The 17,924-nt window shown below is 55.5% G+C and overlaps 1 protein-coding gene across 1 annotated transcript; it reads left to right on the forward strand.

Annotated features, from left to right (window-relative positions):
* Positions 1–9,896: 9,896 nt before the first annotated feature.
* Positions 9,897–17,720, forward strand: Nxph3 (neurexophilin 3). The gene is made up of 2 exons (XM_041665874.1): positions 9,897–10,422; positions 12,769–17,720. The coding sequence occupies exons 1-2, from the start codon at positions 10,369–10,371 to the stop codon at positions 13,471–13,473; spliced, it is 759 nt and encodes a 252-aa protein (XP_041521808.1). The 5' UTR covers positions 9,897–10,368; the 3' UTR covers positions 13,474–17,720.
* Positions 17,721–17,924: the final 204 nt, after the last annotated feature.

Consider the following 17,924-nt stretch of genomic DNA (forward strand, 5'->3'; position numbering starts at 1 on the left):
TTTTCTCAACCATTAAGAAGAATAGGGTTATGTTGTTTTTATGAAAAAAAAAATGGATACAAGTGGAGATAGTCATAGTAAATTAATTGTCAGTCTCACACAAACACCGCATTTTTTTTTTTTTTGGCCTTTGTGGCCTAAAGCTTATGGGTACATAAAGTCATATATGCAAAGCTGATATGAAAGTAGAGGTGGAACCGTGTAAATGGAGGAGCGTGTTGCAGGAAGGTGAGGAACTACTCAGGGTACGTTATATAATTATCTAATTATATGCTTGCATGAAAATAGACTTGTGGAACCCTGCAATGAAAAGAGAAGCCTTGGCAAGAATTGAGTTCTCAACTAGGTTTTGCCTCCGAGGGTGAGCAGGTGTGTGCCCACCAGCCTAGCAGGGAAAGAGGTCAGGCAGAGGGCACAGCGTGGCAAGGTCAGGAAGGGTCTGGTAGGGGCTGCCAATGGCTCAGAGGCCACGCAGAAGCAGTGGGGAGAGGAGGGAGGAAAGTCTGGGATGCTGTTTAGATGAGCAGGGCCAGATCGTCGGAAAGCCAGCCGCTGTGAGGGAGACACACCCGTGGGTGTCGGTGAGAGCAAATCTGAGAGGTTTAGCTGAAGACAGAAGACCCCCGCTCGGGATGGAACAGCAGGGTCTCCCAGGCCAGGGTTCCAGCCTGAGTGAAAATGGAGCAGAGCATGGGTATCCACTCTCTGCTTCCCGACTGTGAAGGCAACGTGTCCAGCCGCCTCCCACTCCAGCCGCCACAGCTCCCCTGCAATGATGACCCCGGCTCTCAAACCTGAGCCAAAATAAGCTCTGGAGTTGCTTTTTATTAGGGAATTTGACAAAACAACACAGAAAGTAATTAGCACAGCAGCTAAAGACCTCCTGTCTCCTGAGAAGCAGGGACTATTCCAGCATGCCCACATCCCAGCTGCACATGTGTGTGTACACGTGCGTGCCTGTGTGTGTGCATGTGCCCGTGTGCCCGTGTGCCCGTGTGTGTGTGTGTGTGTGTGTGTGTGTGTGTGTGTATGTGTGTGCCTGTACTGCCAGGAACCTAGCACTTGCTGTGTTAGGAGCGGCATCAAGCACTCCTCTTTGAGTTAAGCACTGCTGCCCCAGACAACTTCAATTATTTATTTATTTTGTGGGTTTTGATTGTTTGCTCTTGCTTGTTGAGACATAGCCTCATAAAGCTCAGGCTAGCCTCAGCCTCCCAGGTACTGGGAATCCATCTTTCACCATTATGCCCAGCCCCAAACCAATTACCTTTAACATAGAGTCAAAACACCCCCACACATTAAATAATTAATAAATGTCAATGAGTGAATAAAGGGATACTTTGTGTCATTAGTGGAAAAATCAATACCCCTTGCCATAAATAAAACAAATGCAGAAACCTCAAGATATCTATTTGGGGGTGGAGAGATGGTGCCGCGGGGAGAGCAGGCCCAGCTCTCACAGAGGACCAGGGTTGGGTTCCCAGCACCCATGCAACAGCTCACATCTGTAACTCTGGCTACAGGGCGTCTGCTGCCTCTGGCTCCTCAGACGCCTGCCCCACAAGCACATACCCCCATGCAGACACACACACATGCCTGCCCCTAGAGCGCCAAGTCACAGAGAGATGAGAGAACGCAGACCATGTCTGCTGACATGACTTGGCAAGTTCCCGACAGCAGGAAGACAACTGCATGGGCCGACCCTTCTGATTACCTCTCCAAACTCTGATTCCCTCTCACTTGGGTTGGAAAAGGCTGGTGGGAGGGCAAACCGGGCAGCACACCTCCACCCCACCCCATGAGCAGCAGTGGAGTCCCGCGGCAGCCTGCCCTGCTGTGTACTGGAGACGGGAGTGGAGAGGAGCAGACGCGAAGCTGACATGGAGATTCTCATGAGGGTGACGACGGGGCTCTTCAAGAGGCAGAACACAGCACACATGATTTTGCACCTCCATCTGGGAAAGTCAGTACTCACCAGAGAGGGGCTGGCTTATCAGGAGTGTGTAGACGCTGGCCTTCCACCAGCTTCAGGGCCCTAGCAGGCGGGGGCTGAGTTTGAATGAGATGGGTGTGGATAGCCAGGTCTGATCAGTGGCAGAAAAGCCAGGTCTAGGTGCCGTTGCCCCTCCGTTGATCCCCTGCTCATTCCTTAGGCCTCATGGCTGCTGCTGACACTCCAGGAAGCAGCCTGGACTGGGGCCCTTTTCAGGCCATGGCCATCCCTAAGCTTAGCCACCTTTGTCCCATGCACTCTCATTGAAACCTTTGGGAGCTGTCTGCTACTTTTTCTGTCACCTTGACACAGACTCGGGGTCACACGAGAAGAGGGAAGCTGAGCTGAGAAAACCCTTCCACCAGACTGGCCTGTAAGCAAGCCTGTGGGGGCATTTTCTCGGTTAACAATTTATGTAAGCAGGTCCCTGTTCACTATGGGTGGAGTCACGCATAGGCACGTGGTTGAGGGGGTATAAGGAGGATGGCTGGGTATGAACCTGGGGAGCAAGGCTAATGGTAAGCAGCATTCCTCCATGGTCTCTGCTTGAGTCTCTGCCCTGACTTCTCAGTGATGAACTGTGACCTGGAAGGGTTAGATAAAATAGACCCTTTCTTCCCCAAGTCATTTTGATGACAGCGTGCATCTCAGCGATAGAAAACCAGCTAGGACGGGGGCTGGAATTGCCAGAAAGGGAACAACGATGACCCCAAATGATTTATAGAAACAAAACCTGAAAATACTCCCCTTTGAAGCCCTAAAGTCCCCGGCTACCACTCACAGCCCTGCTCCTTCCTGGGGCCCTAAACTCCTTCTGCTAGGTCTATGATGGGATTTGGAATCCGATGGCCTTAGATGTCATCTGCTCAGCACAAGTCCCAGTCAAGGCTACTCTGGGGAGCCCTTGTGACCCCAGGATCTCAAGGGAAGTGTCTGTTGCTCCCTTAACTACCATCCAAGGGAGCCCAGTAGGACCCCACCCAGAAGGGCCTCTCAGCGAGCTGGCAGAAGCGGGCCGATGACGGCACAGTTATTCTTCCTTTTGGTCGCCAGGCGTCGCTACAGGCCTGGAAATGGAGGTCCCAGCCAGGCGTGTCTACTATCCTGGGGCGTGGCCCCCGGAATTGTTGAAGCTCCTGGACAGGCCTGGCAGGTGACAAGACTCGATCTGTGGAAGGAGCTGCCACGTGGGGTTCTGGCAACAATATTCAGCGGGGGTTCAAAGAATCTCGAGTCCCTGAATTTGGGCTGGTGTGGCTGCAACCCACGAGGCAAATCCGATGGCCCTGGGGTCTGGAGAGTTTGCGGGCCCTGGAAGCCCCGCGTCCCCTCTGTGTAAAAGGAGTAAAAATCCTCGCCACAGGTGACCCATTTCACAATGATGAGCCTGAAGCTGTGTGCACCCCAAGATGTATGACCTGTACCCATCCGTCCGTCCACTGTCTTCCCTGCTATCGACAGCGCAGCCTCCCTCATGAGCTCTAGCGTGGCAGTGACACCTGGAAATCTGTTTGGCTAACAAATCAAAGTATTCCAATAGCTAGCACTCATTCAGCACTTGCTGTCTGCCCGACATAGTTATTATCACCATGAAGAGCACAGAGTAAACAACCTGCCCAAGATGGTGAACAAATCCAGGCTAGGGACCAGGCAATCTGTCTTCGGAGCTCAGGTGCACGGCACCCGACCCCATTCGTATCATTTTGGGGGCAGGTAGGGCACAGGAGTTCATGTAACCTAAGATGACCTCGAACTAGACATACATCTGAGCATGATCTCGAACTTTCGATCCTTCTGCCTTCACCTCCTAAGTGGTGGCCTTTCATTTTTCAGTCTGTGTGGAGCACTCGGAAGGCACTGCGCCGCAGCGGGCGGCCAGGGGGGCTTGCCTTTCCCAGACTGCCCACCAGGTGGCGCGCCGACGCCACGCGCATCCTCGCACCACACCCGCGCTCAGTCTCTCCACCGCCCCCTGTAACGGTCTTGTTAACCACAGTGACTTGGGTCCAGCCGACAGGTGGCTGAGGGGGTTGCCACTGACCTGGTGCCAGGTGTTGGCTCCTTGCCAGATGCCTGTTTTCTCCTCTTTGCTCTTCACCTCCCAAGATGCTGAAATGCAACAGGAAGCAGCCCAGCGCTCCTTTTGTTCCGTTTACAAAGCACTTTCACCAGCTACATCCAGACAAAGACCCGGGGAGTGAGAGAGGCTAAAAGCTCTTCACAGCCTCAAGGAACTAAGATCTAGGGAGAGGAGAGACCAATCGAGATGGCGAGGGGTGGGTCTCAGAGCAGGACACCTAACCAGAGCAAACAGACTATGTTTTTCCCGGGAAAATGTTCCTTAGGATGGTGAAGGCTTGTGAAGCACTTGAGGTACCCCGACCCCCGCCATCCCACCCCCCTTGGAGTCTAAGCAATGCACAGTTTAGGACTTTAGCAGTCTCCCTCGGGGCATTCCAAGTCGAAGGTCCTCTGAGATCTCTCCTTTTTCTCATTACTCTCTACACAACAGCCTCTGAGCCCCCCTGTGGCCCTGCCCTGCCCCCCTGCCTTTTGTCGGCAATTCCCGCTGTCACTCCCATGAGTCTCCGGGCTCACACACTGGTTTGCTTTGGGCAGTCTGACCTCAGGTGTCATCCATTTTCACAGTACCCGAGTCCCAACCCCCACAGGCACTTGCCGCAACTGCGTTCCCTAGGCCACAGAGCTGGGGGTCAACTCTGACCCTTTACCTTCTGCCAGTGAATTGACCTCCTCCACCCTCCCCCTTAGACACTTTTCAGAGCCACCATCTCCTGTCCCACTATCCCTTTCCTCACAGTTCTGGCTCTCATCACCTCCTGGCTCACCCTGGCTCCCAGATCACCCAGCTCTCAGCTCCACCACTCACAAAGACCAGGATGCTCTTTGGGATGCTGTCTCCAGAGCACAAAGCCTCACACTGAGACCACAAAGCTCGGCACTCTCACACCCCTGCCACAACCTGCCCCCTTCCCTAAGGTTTCTCTTCCTGTCTTCCACACACTAGCTTCTCCAGTTCCTCCCTCCTTAAGGCTTCCTAAGCTCAGGAGAGTAATCCTTCATCCCTTATCCTAGAAGGCCCTACCCCCACCCCCTGACAGTCCCAGGCCCTGTCACCCTTTGGATGACAGGTGAACCAGGACCCTTCTCTCTTCCTGTCTCTTGGAACTTGTCTTCCCTCAATGCTAGGTGCTGGCACCTCAGAGCCCAGGCCTTCCCTTCTTGTGTCTTCCATGTCTCCCTCCCAGCTCATATTCCCCATACAAATGAGAACTACCGTCTCCTGTCCAGAGCCATACTGCACACCAGCCAGAACTCGACATAAAAGTAGACACTTGATAAGTATCCGTGGAACAAATGGCTCTTTCATCTGCCCCCCCCAGAACCCCACTCCTGGGCTGTCTTTCATCTGTGGCTTTTCCTCGATCTGCTTCATCTGCCTAGAAGGTTCTTTTCTCCCCCTACCGCTCCACACATCTCCCATTCATCTCTCTGGGACCATGTCGGCCCCCCTATTTAAGTTTGGCTTTTCCCCCTGGGCTTCCCTAATGCCCAATATGAAACTTTCTATCCTAACTCTTTAAAATGCAAATTGACATCTAAACGGGGGAGATTATGAATGATTATGAGCTAGCCTCTTCTCTCCCTCACACCACTCCAGACACTGTCTGTCTGCCTTTCAAACATTGGCTGAGCACAGACCAGGGGCCAGTGTGCTGTTTTCCTGGGGCTGTGCTGGGGAGGCAAGGGGGAAACAATGGAGACCAGACTCATGGCAGGGAAGAGCATAAGGAGGTGACGAGCAAATGCTGGGCCAGGAGCATTTGGGTGCAGAGGAGGCTGGGCCTGGCAGGCCTTGGGCACTCAGCCTCTCTCCCTTTGTTGAGTATCTGCTGTGTGCAAGGCATGCTACGGCAAGGACCTGGGGTACAGAGAGATGTGGCCCTGAGTGACAGATACACCTTGGGAATCACCACTATGCCACCACCACGGTGCTTGGTTCAGAGGGCACGGAGTCTGTGGCCTGTCTTCCCACTCTTTGATGCCCTCAAGGGTCACCTTTCTCCTTTCCTTGCATTCCCAGCATTCCTTTGTTCTTTTGTGCTGTGGATCATCCCCTCTTTTCCAACACTCCCCATAACAGAGTTTTTCTTTCTCTCTCTCCTTTTAGATGGGGTTTTACATAGACCAGGCTGGCTGCAAACTCCTAAAGATCTGCCTGCCTTGCCCTCCCAAGTGCTGGGATCAAAGGTGTGCACCATGACATCCAGTCTTCCTACCTCAGATATGGTCTTGGGTAACCCAGCTAACTTCAAAATCACTATGTAGGGGTTGGAGAGATGGCTCAGTGGTTAAGAGCAATGACTGAGTTAGGAGAGGTGACTTCTGCCTGGAATTCCAGTACTGGAGAGGCCAAAGCAGGAGGATCTCTGAGGGTCTGAGGCTAACCTCATCTACCTAGCCATATCCAGATCAGCCATAGCTCATTGTGAGGCCTTGTTGTAAAAAAACAAACAAACAAACAAACAAAACAAAACCAGCAAAAAGAAGAGCACCAGCTGCTCTTCCAGGGGACCCAAGTTCCATTCCCAGCACCCACACAGCAGCCTACAACAACCAACCGCCTGTCATTCCAGTTTTAGGGCATCTAATGCCCTCTTTTGGCCTCTACAGGCACCAGGCAAGCAGGTAGTGCACAGATATATATGTAGGCAAACGTTAAGAACAAAACAAAAATTTAAAAAAATCCTTCAAAATCACTATGTAGCTGCGCAGCGGTAGTGCACGCCTTTAATCCCAGCACTCAGGAGGCAGAGGCAGGTGGATCTATGTGAGTTCGAGGCCAGCCTGGTCTACAAGAGCTAATTCCAGGACAGGCTCCAAAGCTACAGAGAAACCCTGTCTCGAAAAACAAAACAAAACACTATGTAGCTGAGAGTAGCCTTGAATTAAATGCTGGAATTACAGGTGTGTACCATCCTTGTCTATGGGATGCTAGAGATGAAACCCAGGGCTTTATGTATGCTAGGCAAGCAATCTTGCCAACAGAGCTGCATCCATATTTTCAGAAAGCTGGAGGCTACCTGGTTGGGGGTTAAAAGCTTGTAAAGATATACAGTACTGGGCTCCTATTCCCCCAATGAGGAACCCCGGGGCCTTCATAGTGGAGGCTGTCGCTCTGCCCCTCTGCATGGCACACCAGGTGAGAGAATACCTGCTCCTTCAGCTTCCAGAAAGGTCTCCTGGCCCACTTTGCTCCTGACTGCCTGCATTGCCCAAGAGCACCTGGGAATTTTTTTCCTTCGCCAACTTTTTAAATGTCAGACTGCCCTGGGCTCCTCCTCTTGTGCCTACATCTTGCCCAGCCCCCTCCACACCCCAGGGCAAACTTTCTGGGGCCCCTGAATGACCAACAGCAGCATAGAGATACATTATCACCACAGCTGAATTCCTCCACAACATCCTGCTCCACACACCAGAGATTTACCCCCCCCCGCCCCCGTCTGTCACACAGCCTGTCACACAAAGCAGGGCACTGTGTGGCACCCTCACCCCTCCCTGCATCTGGCAACAGCCAAAGCCTGACTGGTTTTGTTCTCCAGGTTTGCCAGATGCTGATGTCTTCAGGCCCCCAGCCCGATCTTCTAATTGCTTCCCTTCCCCCTCCTCTTTCCAGTGAACTCTCTGAAAGCTGCCCAAAATACAAGTCCGACTGGAACCAGTGCCTTAAAACCCTCCTGAGGTTCCCCACAAACGTGGGTCCAGACCCCTTCAGCTGACACATAAGCCCCCCATGGCTGGTCTCTGCCTCTGGTCTTCCCCTGGGAGAGGCACTCCCAGAACAGCGAAATGTTGTCATTTCTAGCTTCCCTCACCCCCTGAGAGGAATAGCCCTTGCCAGACCTACTCCTCCTGACCTCTTAGACAGGGAAGGTCAGTCCTGACCTTCCTGTCCCTCTCCTGCCTTTCCGGGTGCATCCTCAAGGCTTTCTGGAGACTGCCTTCACACTCACTGACTTATAATGATGGATTTTCACACAAAGAGGGGAGATCCTTGAGGGCAGGGACGGTGTTCCATTCATCTCTGGAGCCCAGGCCCTGGCCTGGTGCCTGGTACGGAGGAGATGGCCACCAGTGGCTGATGGATAAAGGCAGAGAAGAAACTTGGAGGAAGTGGGAGCCAGGAGTGTCCAAGAGGGAAGCGAGGGCAAGCCTGGCAGGAAGAACAGCCCGAGCAAATGTGTGGGCAGTGCAAAAGCGAACCCTTCCATTTACTGCACTCCCACGATGCCCGCTAGCCGTGGGGCTTGCACTGGGTTTACACATCGTGTCTTCTCTCCTTCCCTAAACGACAGATCTGAAAACTGGCATCAGAGCTTGGAAGTAACCTACCCAAGGTCACACAGCGCATAGGGGTCTTGGGTGGAATCTAAGCTTCCTTCTGTTGGGCCACGCTGCTCTCCTGGGAGCAGGACTTGGAATGGGCAAGGAGTGGGCCCAGCTACACCTCTGCCTAGCTGAGAGCGGGAACAAGCTGCCCACGCTCAGACCAACAGCATCTTCCTCCCAGCTGGACCAGAGGCTCCAAGGCCACACGAAAATTTACCTGCTTCTTCCTCCCCAGTGGCTTTGGGAATCTTTGTGCACACCACACACAGGCACACACACACACACACACACACACACACACCACACTCACACACCGGAAAGAAGGCCCAGGGCATCCAGGAGACAGGGGCTCATCCGGGCTAGCTCCTTCTGCAGTCTCTCCCTCTTTGCACTTGGCCCAGGCCGATATTAAGATTCATCTGCATTCCTCGCACAACGCCTGGCAGATGGTGGGGGAGGAGGCTGGGTGTGAGCTGGGGGCTGCAGCCAGGGACCACACTGGATCTCAGAGGGACCACAGAAGAGAGTGCAGACAACCTTCCACAGGCCTGGCCTAGACTGGGGCCACTCCAAATGCCTCCAAGGGATCCGAGGATGCGACCTTTTGTTTTTCTCTGGACTGACGGAGTTCTAGAGAGCTAGGAAGAGGTCTAGCTATTAACAGTGCTCCGAGTGATGAAGGTGGTCCTGCATCTTTGGGAATCTCTTGTCTAGGTTAGTCCTTCTTGTCCTGGAGATCTGAAGAGACCAGGGCAACCTGGGATCCCCCTGGGTGGGCCCCCCTCAGCCTGATGAACACCTATGTGATAGGGAATGGGTAAGAAAGAATTGGAAGGACAGCTTCCAAGAGGCCTTATTCATCCCATTTAATGCCGTTTCTCAGGAGGCAAACCCTTACCCTAACCCCAGAATCCAGCCTAGCCCCTAGTGGTCTCTTTTGGCCAGCGCCTCAACCAAACGCTTCATAGTGATTGCTCCGAGGTCCTGAGATCTTCTAGGAAAAAGAAAGGCCATGCTAAGAAAAGGGGTGCGAGCTAGACACTTAGAAGAACTTCCCTCAGCACCCTCATCAAGTCTTGCAGGAACCAGCCTCTGTGGCCCGCTGTTGATATCCTTAGACCCTTAAAATGGGTTTGGACAGAATTGTCTTTCCAAATTCCAGGACACCTATGGGTAGGATAGGTAGGGCAACAGAACCCCAATGCCCGCTACAGAATATGAGGCGCACTGTCAGAAGGGCGGAAAAGCTGTGTCCCCATCGGCGGTCTTCCAGTCTCTTGCCTCCTCTCCCAGGGCTCCTCTGTCCGCCTCCGGTACCCTACCCTGGAAAGTCGGCGTCCCAGGTCCCCTGGCTGCGGGCCGGCAGGGGAGGAGTTAACTCCGGAGGTACCGACTGGGCTCACGGTACCTGCCGCCGCCGCCGCCGCCAGTGGGAGGGACGAGGAAGCGGGAGCCGCCTGGGCGCCAGAAGCGCTCCAGTCTGGCGGGGCGCAGCGCGGGGAGCGGGCGGCCGCGGCTCGGTTTGGCCCGGGGCGTCCGCCAGGGGGCGCGCCGCGACGGGGCGGGAGGGGCCGTCTGGTCTGGGGAATTAGCACCGGGGACGGGCGCGCGCGCAGGTCCCCAGCACATCTGGGCGAGAGCCGAGCCTCTGGAAGCGAGCGGGGCGCCGAGCGCCTGTCTGGAGCGTCAGAGCCACCGCGCAGCCGGAGCCCCTTCGAGACGCTCCGGGCTCACATCTGGCACCGGGAGAAGGACCGCGCAGCGCGCAGCTGGACGCGGGGAGGGGGCGGCGGCTACACAGCTGGACCGAAGGGGGCGGGGTCGGTCCCAGCGACCGGCTGAGGGGAGGGCCGCGAGCCACCGGGACCTGAGCATGGGACAGCGCGCCTGAAGGAGCAGCCCAGGGAAGAGGGGGCCTGGGACCCCGAAAGGAAAAAAGAGACGGGTGAGAGCGGAGGAGGAAGATGCAACTGACCCGCTGCTGCTTCGTGTTCCTAGTGCAGGGCAGCCTCTATCTGGTGAGTGGTCCACGGGGAGCGGCGCAGGGCGGGGGCCAGAGGATGGGGAGAGCGCGGGAAGCTGCGGAGCCCTGAAACTTTCTCCCTACCCCCCATCCTGACATCCCGGGGCTGCGGACGAACGCTGGAGGCTGGGGGAGAGGGCGGGTCCGAGGCCGGAGGCTGGACAGGAAGGGTTAATAGGGGCGGAGAGGAGGGTGCTTGGCTGGCCCACCCACTCCGCGGCCGATGGCGGGAGGTGCGAGTGACACTAGGGAAAAGGGCCCTCGGAGCTGAGTCGCCAAGGATTACCCGACCTCTCGTAGCATCCCAGGACGCGCAGGACGGGGGTGGGGCAGGTGACCTGCCGGATCAGGGGACGCGGGTTTCTCCTCTGACCTCTAGGGCCCAGAGAACCCCAAACTGTGGGCCCTGTCGCGCCAAGCCCGGGCGGACTGGGGGCGGCCCCCGCGTCCCTGCCTCCCGCCGTCCCTCCCGCTCCCTCCCTCCTCGCCTGTTGTTTTCCTCGCCTCTCCCGGCTGCGCGCAGCCCGAACCCCACAGGACCTGGGCAGGCGGCTCCCGCCCCAGGCGCTCACAACAGCTGAGCTGAGCGCCTAAAGCCCGCTCCCCGGCGACCCAGGATGCCCTAGAACCCCACCCCGGACCCTAGCCCAGAGCTTAACTCCCCCGCGACTCATGCCCGCCGCCCCACAGCTGCCCCCGTCCCAATCCTGTCCTGGAGAAGCCTCAGCGCCACTAGATGTGCCCCCTTCCTCAAAATGATTCCCATTGACAGCAACCCTCCCACCCCCAGTCCACTGTTGGGAAGGAAGCCTTCCCTGCTTGGCCCTTATCTGTGGCCCTGTTCACTACTGAGCTATTGACTATCTCAACCATTCAATTAAACCTAGAGCCAAGTACGAACAAGTGGGCAGCCTTGAACCCAGCCCTAGGAGTCTCCCCTCCTGCCTTTCCTGACCCTGAAGGTGCTGGAAACCTGGAAAGCAGGGCCAGCCTTAACTGCGGGACAGATACTGGCTTGGTTACAGCGCACAGCCGCACCGCTGTAGGCACAGCCAAGGCCAAAGCAAGAGGCGTAAAGACTAACCCTTTATGGAACCTCCCATCCCAGCTCCTCAGTAATCCTTCGGCCCCACCCATGTCATCATCAATCCAGATGTGGTAGCTGAACCAGTGTCTCCTCGCTGGCGACATAGACACACTGGTGAGAACTCGGTTTCAGAAACTGAGCAAACACATCCAGGCCACTGAGTCTAGGGAGCCAGGTAACCTCCCGTTGCCCTGCCGAGTTCTGCCTGTTCTTTCCACCCTCCTCTAGAAAGCCTCCCCAAGGTGTGGCCTGTCACCATAGCTGAGCCTGCTGAGGCAAGACAAGCCCTGGCAGAATTTGACAGGACATTCCAGATGGGAAACAGGGCTTCAGTAAAAGTCTTTTGCAAAGGTACATCTGGTCTGTGCCTTGTGGCGGGACACTTGTGGCCCGTGTCGTGTGGTGATGTAACCTGCACATCCTGATGTCTTCACCTGGGAGATGGGACTCCCAAGAACTGGTCCCTCATCATGCAAGTGCCGTCTTGGCATGTCGTCACCAGTGTTCCCCAGAGAAGGATTTTGCTTCCACAAGCTTGGCCATCCGAGGTGTGGCATTCGTACCTGGGTCTCCTAGTCTCAGCAAAACCTGGACCAAACTGATTCCTGACCAGGACCGTCACTGGGTTCTAGAGTCCTATTTTATGGTCCACAGGCCAGCAGTTAGGCTAGGAGTGGCATCTCAGTCAGAAGACGAAAATGTCTTAAACAGCATGAGATATGTGTGTGTTGACACAAGGGAGCTCTAAGACAGGGATGGGCTCCCCAAATACCTTGCAACTCCCCAACTCCAGGTGAAGGACTCCTGAGGACAGGAATAATGCATCCCTGGCATCTTGGCCATTTCGAGGGTAGGGAGTCTTCCTCTCCTTCAGACTGGGGGCTTCTGCAAGATCAGAAGCGGAGCCCTTCCCACTTAACTGGGGCTTATCTGGAGAGGAGACCTGTGTGTCTCTGATATCCTAGTCCATGAAGGGGAGAGACATCTTGACCATCCTTCCAGATTTTGAATAGGAGCCAGGGGCTGGGCAGTAAAGAAAGGAGGTGACTGAAGTATCAGAGCATGAAGGTGGATCGTAAGGGAGCCAGGGTATACCCCTGACCCCAGCACAAGGGAACAAGCAGGTGTCCCCTTAGCCTGGGTCAGACAGGGACAGAGACCCTGGAGAGACGGTGATAGGTGGTGGGCCAGATCTCAAATCCCCTGGATCGTCTGGGGACAAAGCTCTAATTCTCTTTCCAACCCCCCCCATAGGTCATCTGTGGCCAAGATGATGGCCCCCCTGGCTCAGAGGACTCTGAGCATGATGACCATGAAGGCCAGCCTCGGCCCAGGGTGCCTCGGAAGCGAGGTCACATCTCACCTAAGTCTCGCCCCTTGGCCAACTCTACACTCCTAGGGCTGCTGGCCCCACCTGGGGAGGTTTGGGGTGTCCTCGGGCAGCCCCCCAAGCGCCCCAAGCAAAGCCCCCTACCCTCGACCAAGGTAAAAAAAATATTTGGATGGGGTGATTTCTACTCCAACATCAAGACAGTGGCCCTGAACCTGCTGGTCACGGGGAAGATTGTGGACCACGGCAACGGGACCTTCAGCGTCCACTTCCGTCACAACGCCACAGGCCAGGGTAACATCTCCATCAGCCTTGTGCCCCCCAGTAAAGCTGTAGAGTTCCACCAGGAACAGCAAATCTTCATCGAAGCCAAGGCCTCCAAAATCTTCAACTGCCGGATGGAGTGGGAGAAAGTAGAACGGGGCCGCCGGACCTCGCTCTGTACCCACGACCCAGCCAAGATCTGTTCCCGAGATCACGCTCAGAGCTCGGCCACCTGGAGCTGCTCCCAGCCCTTTAAAGTTGTCTGTGTCTACATTGCTTTCTACAGCACGGACTATCGGCTGGTGCAGAAGGTGTGCCCAGATTACAACTACCACAGCGATACCCCCTATTACCCATCTGGGTGACCTAGATGGGCCGCAGAGGCCTGTGCAGGAGGCCGACTGTCTGGGCACTGGTCAGGGAAAGGGATGGGCCTCAGGAAGGGAGGGGGTGGAGAGGACGAGAGGTCAGGTGGGGGAAGGGTCCCCAGTGCTGGCCCCAACCTGAGGTTAGAATGTACTTGTTATGGAGGAGGAATGGGCTCTGGGCAGCCTTAGAGAGTTTTCCCACTGGTCCAAAGCTGACACTGGGCCTTGAGGCTCCTGGACAGGTAGGCCAGGTGGCCCCAGATCAAGCCACAGAAAAGACCTTAACCCTTGGCTCTCTCTCTCCTTGCCATTCAGAAAGAGGACAGCAGTGGACAAAGGGGTGTCCACTGTGTAGGTCAGGTAGACAACTTGGGATGAACGGCTCAGTGGCTTCCTCCAATGGGGCTGGCAGTGGGCAGCCCGGAGCCCCTTTCCTACAGTGAGGCTGAAGTGGTGACCTCATCCCTACCCTCAGGTCTTTGCTGTCATGACTACCTGTCACCAGCCAGGCCACCCCTTCTCCCTCCAAAACCCCTTCTCCTGCCAGCATTCTCCCCTGCTGTCACCCTCTTGCTGATGGCACGCCATCCCGTCCTTCAGCCGAGACAGGACCTTTAGTTCCTTTTAGCATGAAGGGCAGTGAGCAGAAGCCTGCCTGTGTGCTGTGTGCCCATTCTCTGCCCTAACGCCGCTGAGAGTGCTCCCTCTCCAGCCCGCTCCTCATATCAGATGGGGGACTCCGCAATAGGAACGGGGATTCCTTCTCTGGGCCATGGGACTATCGGCAGAGTGGGGCGCAGGAGGCTGGACTGTGTGGCCACGCTGGAACTGTGCCCTAGTGTTGTCTGTGGGGTGGGGGGAGGGGTGGGAAGTCTTGTGAAATGCCCTGTCACTTCTGTGTGCAGAGTCTTGTCCTTGGAGCAGAGAATAAAGCTTCCCAGGGCAGCACATTCTGAGTTATCCAGGGGAGAGGGACCTGGGGCCCTTTCTGACTAGCATTTTCCAGATGGGGACCAAAGCTGCAGGCCTCTTGGTGCTGGGGCTCCCTGAGGCTTTGGGACTGCCTTCTCTGACACTCTTTGTAAGCAAACAGATTTAGTGCCAGGGGTCCAAACAAACACGTTTGAGGCTGGGCACGGCACCTGAAGGGGCAGCTTAGGGGTAAGAGTCAGCATGGGCCAAATCTTCCTCCCGGGTCCTCACTGAGTTGCCATCTCTGGCCCTGCAGAGGGCAGTGGTAGATGGTGTCCCAGCTCTGCCACTGTTTTTCTCTAATGCCTGGTAAAGTACACTGGCCTCACTGGCCTCTTTCTGTTTCTCTTCCAGCATCACACAGCACCTACATCTCTGAGAATCACCCAGATGGCTGGTGTCATACAGCCTTCAGGGTCCTCCCTAGCTCAGCACGGGTGGGCAGGGCCTGTATCTCGGCCCTGGGCTTGGATAAATGCTGACATACTTTGAAAACCTGCCCAATGACCTCTAAGCAAACTTGGCTCCAGCTCCAGAGGATGAAGAGATTCCTCTCTTCTCTCTCCAGCTGTGACTCCCATCTGCCTCTTGGGGGAAAAGGAACAGACTGAGGTGGCATTGGGGACAAACAGAGCAGGAGAGTAGCCACTTCTCCCTCCTGCTGGAGAAGGCATCAGAATGGATGGACGCCAGCCCCTACCAGGATGTCCCCTCTGGAGGTCTTTTTAGGTCTATTTTCTATGGAGGTCAGCACTCAGGTTCAAAGGTCCCTTTGGGAAGTGTAGCCATGATGTGGAGAGTCCCACAGTGGGAGCCAGTGGCCTGACCTCTCCCAGTCTTTGCCCTCTGCCCACAAGCTCTGAGCCCAAATGGTACACACTTGCAGTCTGCAGCACACAGTCACCTGGCTGCAGCCCCTCTATATGGGAAATGACCTAGAAAGCGAGATGGCTGCGGGCGGGGGGAGGGGGCACACTCTCTTTCCAGCTCTGCCCTGAATCATCCTGAAGCCATTTCTTCTGAGCAGACTTAAGACACACATGCCCCTACACAGCCTTCTCCTCCCTCCCTTCTGTACCTGCGACTGCAGTCAGAGGGCCTGGGGCTCCCCCACTCCATCCTCTACCCCCACCAAGAGAAACCTTGGCTGCTAGAATCCGGAGGCTTCTCCCACCTGTGCCCCTCATCAGACACTGTCCTAGGGCACCTGTGGGGTGTAGCAGAAGAAACTGTGAGGCGCTCCCATTTCCACCTCTGTGAGAACACTGAACTCTAGAGCGAGTACAGGGACACTCTGACCGGCCCCTCCTACTCTTCTTCTCCCGTGGAGAGCCAGCTGCTGCCGACAGCTGGAGGGCCCGGCCTTTCTGGCACACGGTGCTGCCTGCACAGGGGGTGGGTTCATTTTAATAACTTCATTTCACCCTCTTGCACACTCTGCCTCCTCTCCCCTGCCTATCTGCCTTCCCCGGCAACCAGGCTGATCTCAGTTCAGATTTGGCTAACAAATGTCTTCCCGAATCCCGATTCCTTGGAGGAACCCTCTGGCCTCTTCGTCTTTTCAGATAGTTCATGAGCCCCCTTGATCCTCACAAGGGTAGTAGGTCCGCTCAACCTCCCTGGCTAAGAGGATACCCACTTCTGTCCTTCTGAGCAGCAACAGCTATGGCACCCTCTGTAGAGACAGACCTCAGGTCCCATAATGCCCCTGCTCTCTCACTCTGGCCTTGGGGAGCACCCACAGGAGACTGGCTTTTTCCTAAAGGAGCCCTTCAAGAAACGACGGTCAGGGTCCTGCCTCACACCAACCCTTTGACCTCCCTAGAGCACCTTGATGTCACTTTGCAACCTTCTCAAGCTGTTTGGGGACCCTGCTTCTGGTTTGTCTTGTCCCCCCACCCACCCACTCAACTTGGTAAGGGTCTTGTCTCTCCTACAGGCTTGCCCCTGGTGCAAGCCTAGCACACCAGACCAGGGAGCTCTTCAGTTACTTGGTTTGTGTCTCCCCATCAGAGTTTGGGGGGCCTCTGAGGGTAGGGGTTGTACCTCCCTCAACAGACTGGACATTCTTTGGTTGACGCAGACCAAGGTAAAGGTTGTGTCTCCCTCGTCGGTTAGCATCTTTCTGAGGGCAAAGGGCTGTACTGTGACTGAAAGAGAAGGACTGGTCTCCCAGTGCCAGGGTCCCCAGAGTTGCTTTGCCCTTCAGTACTTCCTGGCTTCAGCAGTGCCATCTCTACGCCATAGCTTGCTCTGGAGCCTGGGAGCTAGTAGACGCTCTACCGTCAGCAAAGCCGAGTCCTCCTCTTGGTGAAGCTTAAGGCAAAACTGAATGGGCTTCTGTCCCTCCTCCTCTCTCCTTCATTCTCCTTCCCTAGATGAGCAAGCGGGAACTGAGTCACCCCCGTCCCCATCCTTGGCAGGAATGCTGATGACCTTGCATGTGGCAGGCTCCTGTGGCGAGGACCATTGCTCAGAGAGGCACAAGGTGGGTGGGTGGAGAGGGAAGCTGGAGGAAGGGGTTTGTGGGGGTGGAGACAGCTGAAGGTCACGGGGTGATCAGGGACTTGGATCATTGAGTGGGCATTTGCAATGGGTTGAGGGCAACTCCGTGATCCAGTTACTCTTGGTTGGGAAGTGAGCCAATGGAATGGCTGGGAGTGGGAGAGAGAAATGTTACTTCGAAGGCTTGTAGTTCTGCCGTGCTGCCTGGAGAACCGGGGGCTGGGGTGACAGGTGACAAGAGACACCATCAGCCCCACCAGGCAGAGGCATGGTGGGGTAGAGGTGGCACCTGCCACTTATGCCAAAGTCCTGGAGTGGCAGCTGACAATATCCCCAAGGCACAAATGCCACAAGAGACCTGCAATTTGCCCATCAGGGTCTGGGTTCCGGCTCCACCAGGGACCTTGCTTCCTGTTGACCTGTCAAGCGTTAAGAGTCAAGTTTGCCGAGCTAAAGGCTTCTCGGTTCATTATCTCAGAGGCACCTGGCTAGGCGTCCCATGGACCATATCAATTCCTCCCGAACCACAGAGGCTTGCAAGGAAATGACTACAGGCTGTGCAAGGAGCTCAAGCCAGCCCCCATGGAGATGGGTTATCTGGACCACCTGGGACAGAGGACCACCTCCAAGCACCTCTTTACTTGAATTTTTGCTTTGTTATTTGAAACAGGATTTCTCTGTGTAGCCTTGGCTATCCTGGAACTTCCTCTGTAGACCAGGCTGGCCTTGAACTCACAGAGATTTACCTGCCTCTGCCTCCTAAGTGCTCTGTCTCCTCCAGGCATGCATGCACCACCACTGCCTGGCTGATTTGAATATTTTGAGGCAGGGTCTCATAATGGAACCTTGGTTGGCTTGGAACTTGCTAAGTAGACCAGACTGGCCTCGAACTCAGAGAGTCACTTGCTTCTGCCTCCTGAGTGTTGGGAACAAAGGTGTGTGCTGCCTCACTCAGTGAGCTACCTTACTTG

Source organism: Microtus oregoni, unplaced genomic scaffold (genome assembly GCF_018167655.1).
Source record: "Microtus oregoni isolate MIOR12 unplaced genomic scaffold, Mior012 000015F_ref0000493, whole genome shotgun sequence".
Lineage (NCBI taxonomy): Eukaryota > Metazoa > Chordata > Mammalia > Rodentia > Cricetidae > Microtus > Microtus oregoni.

Coding starts and splice junctions, on each gene's coding strand:
- Nxph3 (XM_041665874.1), top strand. CDS start 10,369: ATGCAACTGACCCGCTGCTGCTTCGTGTTCCTAGTGCAGGGCAGCCTC. Junction 10,423..12,768: donor TGCAGGGCAGCCTCTATCTG/GTGAGTGGTCCA, acceptor CCCCCCCCATAG/GTCATCTGTGGCCAAGATGA.